The sequence below is a fragment of the Theobroma umbraticum genome, unplaced genomic scaffold, assembly GCF_002168275.2.
Source record: "Theobroma umbraticum cultivar Fairchild unplaced genomic scaffold, ASM216827v3 scaffold_147.0, whole genome shotgun sequence".
Taxonomy (NCBI): domain Eukaryota; kingdom Viridiplantae; phylum Streptophyta; class Magnoliopsida; order Malvales; family Malvaceae; genus Theobroma; species Theobroma umbraticum.
In genome coordinates, this window is record NW_018397259.1 from 4,875,108 (window position 1) to 4,883,903 (window position 8,796).

General features: G+C 30.8%; 1 protein-coding gene across 1 annotated transcript in view; it reads right to left on the reverse strand.

Moving 5' to 3' along the window:
- Positions 1–483: 483 nt before the first annotated feature.
- LOC110414679 (disease resistance protein RPS6-like) overlaps positions 484–8,796 on the reverse strand; it is an 11,036-nt gene continuing 2,723 nt past the window's right edge. The window contains exons 2-7 of the mRNA XM_021426027.2: positions 5,410–6,550; positions 4,995–5,318; positions 4,037–4,909; positions 3,511–3,952; positions 1,125–1,252; positions 484–1,038 (exon numbers count right to left, since the gene is read on the reverse strand). Coding sequence (XP_021281702.1) covers positions 484–1,038; positions 1,125–1,252; positions 3,511–3,952; positions 4,037–4,909; positions 4,995–5,318; positions 5,410–6,550 — 3,463 coding nt within the window. The remainder of the gene's footprint in view (positions 1,039–1,124; positions 1,253–3,510; positions 3,953–4,036; positions 4,910–4,994; positions 5,319–5,409; positions 6,551–8,796) is intronic.

Below are 8,796 nucleotides of genomic sequence, written 5' to 3' on the forward strand. Positions count from 1 at the left end.
TTAAAATTGTGAAAAAAATTATGGACCTAGTTGCAAGATCCTAAAATAGAATAAAAAGCCAAATTAACCAAACTAAATTATTATATTTTAGTTTGATTTAATTAGATTTTCACTATAATATGATTTGGTTTATTTTTTTAAAATAGAAACCAAAATTTATGATTTGATTTAGATTATCCTTTTTATTTTCATTTGTCGATTTGGGTCATATATAAACGTAGGTTTTCAAAAGCATGGTAATAGGTAAGCCTGTAAAAGAGGAGAAAGATAGAGAAATAATAACATGGAAGTGATACGAAATTTAAAAAATAAAAAACCTTTGTCAGATAGAGAAATAATAACATGGAAGTGATACGAAATTTAAAAATAAAGAAACTTTGCCATCAATGACAATTCTTGCACTAATAGGAGGACATGAATCATTTAATTACAACAAGAGGTGGATGAATTGTCCTATTTCTTCCAACAAGATCCTATATATAATTACTCTAATTTATCTAAACTATGAATCCTATAAAGAGTTCTCTGAGACTTGAACAAGTGATGTAAAAAAAGCGGTAAAAGCCAATCAGAACTTATAGTTTTTCCTCGCAAATGTTGATAACCAGAGCTGCATTTATGTGGAAGGTCATCATCTGGTTCATATTCGAGATCAACAGTACATCTTTTCACACTTAAATCAGAAAACACTGTACAGTCCACTTGATCACCATCTTCCAATTCACCCATAAATCTCCATAAACTAAACCAATAAATATTGTTCTTGGCTTTAGGAATTCCAATGAAACGTTTATGGAAGATCCACTTAGTATCTTTGGTGTTGTTGACGATCTCAATACGAGATAAAAAATCAAATATTTTATCGTCTTCAGCATTAAGAATGGCCACCAATATTAGATAGCCAACATGTTGACCAGAGCTGCGGGTCACTACAAATGAAACCTTATTCCCGACAGCATGATTTGCATGATGGCTGCATCCATCCGCCGGAAGGTCATATGGATCAAATGCGCTAATTAACCCACAATCATATAACACCTGTAACAATATTGAACTAATTATAAGTTATGAAAAGAAAGAAAAGAATTATAAATAAAAAACATTAGAAAGGAGATCAAGGAAACCTTAGGGGAAGCAATCATTTTTGATTCCTCTAAATCATTGTAAATTTGCACTTTCATATTTCCATTGGAGCCCAATTTGAGTAACTCTTCATCTTTCAACTCAATCCCTCTCCAAATATCTGCATTTTCTAAAAGATGCCAAAAATAGATATATCTTTATTATACAATACTAATCATCAAATGCAATGTTTCCATGAGTATCTGTGTATAAATAAATTGAATTTAGAACAAACAAAAAAAAGTGCCCTTACAGATACAATAATACAATGGTGCATGAAAAAAATGATTAAATTTTAGAATTAGGATCCAACTTAAAATAAATATTAACATATTAAAAGAATGCCACAACAATTAAGAATTTGAGACCCTATCAATTTAGAAGACTCAAGTTCAAATCATAGGAAAAAGGATCAGAATATATGAGAAAGTGCTAGATCTCATTTATGTAGCTTAAGATCATATGTATTAGAATATGGACAATATTATAAGTGAAGAGGTCATTGTTAAGGGAGAAAGATCTCCATTTTTAAGAAGCAAGGATTAGATTGTATATGACTTATAAATAAGGGCATGCCCCTTTCCCTACAAGGTACCTTTACTTAAAAGAACAAAATCAAAACAGTGGATCTCAAAATAGATAATATCTTGTAATCAGACCCAATCCGACAACTTTAGCATTAACAAATAGCTTTGTTTGTGGGACTCCCATACTTTGACTCTAAAACACACACACACACAATCTACTCTTGATTGGGGGGTTAATGTTGAGGGAAAAAGATTCCACAATTTTTTTTTTAAAAAATTAAGTTCCACGTCTATAAGAGCCAAGGAAAATAAGGACATTTCACTCACAAGATGCATTTTTTGAAAAAAGATAATATTGCTCAAAGTAGGCCCAACAAGAACAATACCCTTTAACATGGTGCAGTCCAACAATCCGAACATCATTAGTTCTTACTCTATGTATGGCTATACTTAACCTAAAGTGATTTATAAATTATATTGACCTAAAACAAGCATTTATAAGTGTTTATATGATAGACCAAGTGCAATTAACAATTCAAAAACTTAAGCTTGGGCAACAAGGCCTGTTCATTTTCCTATTTATTATTTAAACATTAAAATTGTTTTTAACATAATATCTAAAAAAGTTCCTAAACTATTTAAGAGAAATTAATAAATCTTTATACTTTTATTACTTTAAATCAAGTCTTAATATTTTTATTTTGAGTCAAATATGTTATTTGTCATTCAATGTCACGTGACGCTGACGTAACATGTTAATATATCATAATTAATAATGATGTGACATACTGAAATATCATAATTGATAATAATGTGACATGCTAATGTAGCATAATAATATGATTATGTGACATTTTTTACCCTTAGTGTCATGTGAATATAAATTAACAAGTAGCAATTTGATTAATGACAATTCATCAATTATTAGTCATAACAACTTATTTGATCTAAAATAAAAATACAAGGGTTTGATCGCAAGCAATAAAAAAAAGTATTTATTTAAATTTTCTTAAATAGTTTAGAAGCTTTTTTGTGCATAATGTCAATTTTTTTATTAATATTTTAAATAAATTTAAAAATTAAAATTAAAAATATATTATTAATATATTAAAAACTTAAGTTTGGGTAACAAGACCTATATATTTTATTGTTTATTATTTTAAATATTAAAAATATTTTTATATTCATATTTTAAATAAATTAAAAATTAAAAACAAAAAATATATAAATATATATTTTTTATTCAAATATTATCTTCGAATTGAATTTGATCCTAAAAATAGAAACCCAAGCTTGACCCCAATTGAACCGAGCCTTCGGGCCTAAACGAACAGTTCGACCTTTAAATATATTTACTAGCAACATCAAGCATGACGACCATCTTCTAACTTTTCTTCTTAGATCTTGTGTAGACACAATAATGTTACGTCAGTACATGGATCTTAACAGTTATCGTCAAAAAGGTCGGATATATTTGCACTGTCATTTCATTTTTTAATTTAAAATCATCAAATATACTTTTTTATATATATGCTTTTTATATATTTTACAGGTGTACAAAATCAAAACATGGGTAACTATGACCTAAAATTTTGAATTACCAAATCAATTAGAAAATATAATTAAATTTGTTGGGTTACTAGTTAAATTGCTTGATTACAAGAACAGTTCATGATTAAAATATTCTTCGATGTATATACAGTAGCTAAAAAATATGTCATAGCTAGTATTTCTTTTTCAAATATTCATAGATTAATATAAAAAATTTCCATGGAGAAAGAAAGATATAAGAAACTATTGATATATAAAGTCAAGCCGAAAGATAAAAAGTTCTTATAAATGCTATCAGGTGCAATCATACCTTGAGAGTATTGTGGAGTGTCATCTTCATACATAACCTTGGTTTCTGATACGCATGTAACACCCAATTCTCTTATATCAAGACCAGATGCTGATAATTTGCAGCTCACCAAATCACCATTTTCCAACTGATAATCCATTACTGGCCAATGGATTAACCATAAGATTGTGTTACTATTGGTTTCAGGAATTCCAATGAAACTTGAGAAATAAGACCACGTCAACTTCTTGGTCTCATTAACAATATGCACAGATGGTAGAAACTCAAATATCTCATCGCTGACAAGGGAATAGACTATGCATAGGTTTAACCAGCTAACTTTTTCATCAGGATTTTGTGGCAAAGAAAAAGAAATTTCAGACCCTTGAGAGCGATACTCAAACAAGATTGGAACCTCACTTCCGGAGACAAAACAACTAGTTATGCCACTATCATGAAACACCTGAGACATTGAATCCATTATTTATGAAAATATTGAATAATATAAAATAAGAAAATAAAAAGTTTTAGTAGATTGAGAAAAAACCTGAGGGGTAGCAACGATTTTTGTGTCTGTAAGATAGTTATAAATTTGCAATTCAGTGCTTCTGATCGAGAGCATACTGAATAAGCTTTTGATCTGCTCCACTTCAAAGTTTTCAATTGGTTCGAACTTGAACACACCTTGAACCTCAGTTAGCTTTTCACAACCAAAGACAACACACCTTTTCAAATTTAATAAGCATGGCAAACTTGAAATCTTGGACAACGATTGAGACATTATCACGTGCAAATTTCTCGTTGGAAGCATTGGAAGCCATTGGAGCTCTTTGCAACAAGTCAGCAAAAGTTCGTCAAGCTTTGTAAGGCGGATAATGCTCTCTGGAAGGCTATGAATTGGGTTTCTACTTAAATTTAACGATTTCAAGGAAGGTAAGTAGCTCAAATCAGAGGGCATAACATCATCAGATAGTCTGCAACTCTCAAGACTCAACTTTACCAAAGAACATGGCAAAGATGCCCAAAAGAAACCCAACTCTTTGCTTCTTTTCAATGATAGCCAAGATAACCATGCATTTGAATCATATATAGCAGTTCCATCTAAGCTAAGCACCCTCAATGATGTCATATTCTGCAAATCCCTTGGCACATCATTAAATGTTGAGCAACCAGTTAAAATAAGCTCTTCCAAAGATTCTAAGGAACCAATTGTCCGTGGAAGTCTTTTAAGACTTTTGCAACCTTTAAGGTTTAAAACAGCCAAAGTCTTTATCTCACCAATGGATTGATCAACCTCAGTCAACTTTATGCAATCTTTCAGCATCAACCTTTCAAGATTACGAAGACTTGATAAGTTAAGGATTTTGAGAAGGCTATGGGAGTGACTGAGATTAAGGATCTTCAAATTTGGAAGAAAGCACTGTAGGAAAGGGAAAAAAAACACTTAGCCATATAATTTTGTTTTTGCTTCATAAAAAATAAAGAGAAATTAAATAATATCACACCTTTGTATCAGTCCAAACACATTTGAGGCTACTGTTGCGCATTTCAAGAACAACTAGCCTGGAAACATCTAAATCTGTAGGAAGATAATATTGAGGAAATCCATGCCAACACAACCATATTAAGCATCTCGGAAAGTCACTGTAGTCTCCTTTAAGTTTTACATAATCTAGCTGAAGTAGTTTAAGCCTTTTCATCTTTACAAAAGCATCAGTTTCTATAACTACCTCATTCGAATGGAGAAATGGATTTTTTGAACGATTTGCGGTTGTTTCTTCCAACAGTCTTTGTAGGTCAATGGTGAGGCACTTGATTGTTTTTGTACCCTGTTGGAGAAAGAATAATTTAGTTAAAAAAGTAAGACATATGAACATATATTGCATAAAAGAAAATAAAAGAAAGTGAAGTCTTTCTTACAATTTTCTGTCTCAATGCATCAAATGCATCCTTATGCCACAACCTGCTTCGTTTCCCAAGGTCAGAAGATTCTTGACGAATAATGTTCCTTCCCATATCTCTAATCATTTGATGCATCATTAGCTTGTTTTTTTCATTAACCACCAAAAGAGACCTATTCATGAGATTTTCAATGCCAATTGTTGTATAGTAATCACAACCATCTAGAATTGTAGTCGTGTAATCTCTATCCTTCCCGATGAATACACAAGCTATGTCAAGAAATAGATTTTTATCATGATCATCTTGTAGGGAATCATAACTTATTCTTAGAATCTTCTGAATTTTGCTATCAGGGATTGCTTTCAATTTCTCTAATGCACTTCTCCACACATTTATACTTTTACCAGATAGAGAAGAACCCAAAACTTGAAGCGCTAATGGAAGCCCACCGCAATGTTTCACTACACTCCTTGCGCATTCCATATAACTGTCAATTGGATCATTCTGTCCGAAGGCATACCAACTAAAAAGTTGAAGGGATTCATTGAAAGCTAATTCTTTTACCTCAAATACCTTGCATAAGTCTCCATAACTTGATGATGCCTCAAGATCAAACATTTGTCTAATAAAAGGATCACTCAGTAGACATTGATGCCTGCTAGTTATGATGATTTTACTTCCTGGATGTAAAGGAATTTGCGTTCCAACTATTTTGGTTATTATGTCTGGATCATCCACATCATCTAAGACAAAAAGCACACGTCTACGGCGTACAGCTTCTTTGATCTTAATGATTCCATCATCTGAATTGTATATTTTGTTTGCTTTCCCTTTCAAGATATCTGAAATAAGCTGTCTTTGCAAACGAACAAGGCCATTGCGTTCTTGAATAGTCTCTCTAACATCAGCAAGGAAACTGAAACTTTCAAATCTTTGGATGTTAAGATTGCAAACCACTTTGGCAATGGTTGTCTTCCCAATCCCTCCAATTCCACATAATATTGCTATGCCAACATTATTTGATCCATCTCCCAACCACCAATTAATGCGAGTCACAAGAAAATCTATTCCAACTAAATAAGGAGGGACATATAAAGTGTTCCGATGGAGTTTATTTTGAACTTGTTTAACAATATCTTGAATGAACTGCGACTCATGCCTACAAATTTTGAAATATAAAAGTTATAATATATATTCAAAATATAACTTAACAAGAGACATCTTGAAAATTGAGTAAAAATCTTTTAACATATTTGTTTGTTTCTTGCATAATTTTGATTTTTAATTTCATCTTAACTCATCCTTGAAATTCTAAAGTGTCTGTTAAATATTAAGGGACACTTATTCAAAAAATCTCATAAACTTTTTTTTATTGGTATTTTTAAAGGCACCACTTAAAATTGAGGCGGCAATGGAAATTGCCCATACCCAACCCGACCCAACTCTATATTTTTTTATTCTGAACCCGCTCCACCTTGACACTAGATTATCAACTTTAATAACCAACCTCGAACTGAAAAAACTATATAACTTGTGTTCGACTTGTCTTGCCTCAAAATTGATTTTTGTTAAATTATTTTAGTTTATTTTGCATGTAATTTTTTTTATTTTAATGTAAATTACATCATAATTACTTTTAAATATATTATATTATTAAGTTAGTACCTCTAATTAATAATAAATAATGCCTTTATTCATCTACAATACATATATCTATAAATATAACAATAAAATATAATATTTTTATATACAACTCTAGGAGGACACTCTAAACCTCGATCTAACTATATATTAATGGTCCAAGTATCCAATAGCTCCTTGTACTAAGGGTTTTTGTCAATTTAGTCCCTCTACCTCAAAACTAGTCAATTTAGTCCATATACTTTGAGATATTGTGTAATCAAGTCCCTCTCCTTATTGTCATCCAAATTAAAGGTTAATGGTGTTGATGTGGCATTGACATGTCAGACTCTGCTGACATGACAATGATGTGGTGATGACATGCTGACATAGTAAAAATGACATGGCATGCTTGAAAAAAAAGTTTGATAAATTTTTTTTGAAATTTTTTTCTCATGACATTTATTGGTAATATATTATGAGAACTATATTGAATAAAACTGTAGAATATATGGATTAAATTGAACAAAGTTGTAGAGTATACGAACTTAATTGAATAAAGATCTCTCATATAGAGACAAAATTGGTTACCTTTATCAATTTTTGTTTAGCATTACGTTTATACGAAAACTTTATTTTTACACATCCAAAGTTATTCTTTAGTAATTTAAAACCATTAACTTTTCCTTTATACAAAAGATGTATAAACAAATTATACTATATTTTTGTACCTATATTATAACCTTTTGGTCTTGTAAAATCTATTGTGTAATATAGGATATACTAATAGGAATGTCAACTTAGAAGTCACCGGAAGTGGAGACATAACACATATAAATATTTCAATTTCTTCCACTTAGAATATTGAGCACAAATAATTTTGAAAAGTGAGATAAAAGTGATTAATTATACTCAAATTAACAACACTAATATATAATATAACTAGTTAAATTAATATTAAGAATTAAGAGACATCAACTTAATTAAAATTTTGAAAACAATAAATAAAATAGTAAAAACACATATAAAAATAAAGATATATATTCTTTTTTTTTGTTTGCCTACTCAATTCAATTTAAATTTCTTTAATATCTATTCTTTTCTCCTCTAAATAATTGTCTTTGCAAGATGCCTACGTTTTTATGTACTCAGGTAATAAAATAACTAGAATTGTTGCTTTCTTTTTTTTTTCTTTTTGCTAAATGCCAAGTAAAAATTTAAAGTAGAATCCTAGGTCAGCAGACCTAAACATACGACCACCTAGACCCAAGGAAGAACATGCCCACATGGTAAGTGCAAATGAAACGAGGTCTCAGACAGGGGTGCCCTCTTTCGCCCTTATTGTTTAATCTAGTTGTTGATGGACTTAGTTGGATGAGGTTTAAGGCTGAGGAAATTTAGCTTATCCAAGGGGTTAGGGTCGAATCATCGAGAATCTCATTAACTTATTTGCAATATGTCGACAATATGTTTATTTTCTTGGAATCCAATCTCTCCTTTGTTATTAATACTAATGCATATTGAGATCTTTTCAGGTCATCTTAGGTTTAAGAATCAACTTTCAAAAGAGTTCTTTCCTCGGAGTGGGTTAGTTCAAAATCTTGTGGTTGATTGGGCAAGCCGCATTAACTGTAAGGTGGGTACATTGCCTACTACTTATTCAACCCTAACCCACTGTAGAAAGAGAGGAGAGAGAGAGAGAGAGAGAGAGAGAGAGAAATAGGTAAGTAAATAGAAGTGAGCGAAAGAAATAGGAAAAAGAGATGAAAAAGAAAAGAAAAAAAA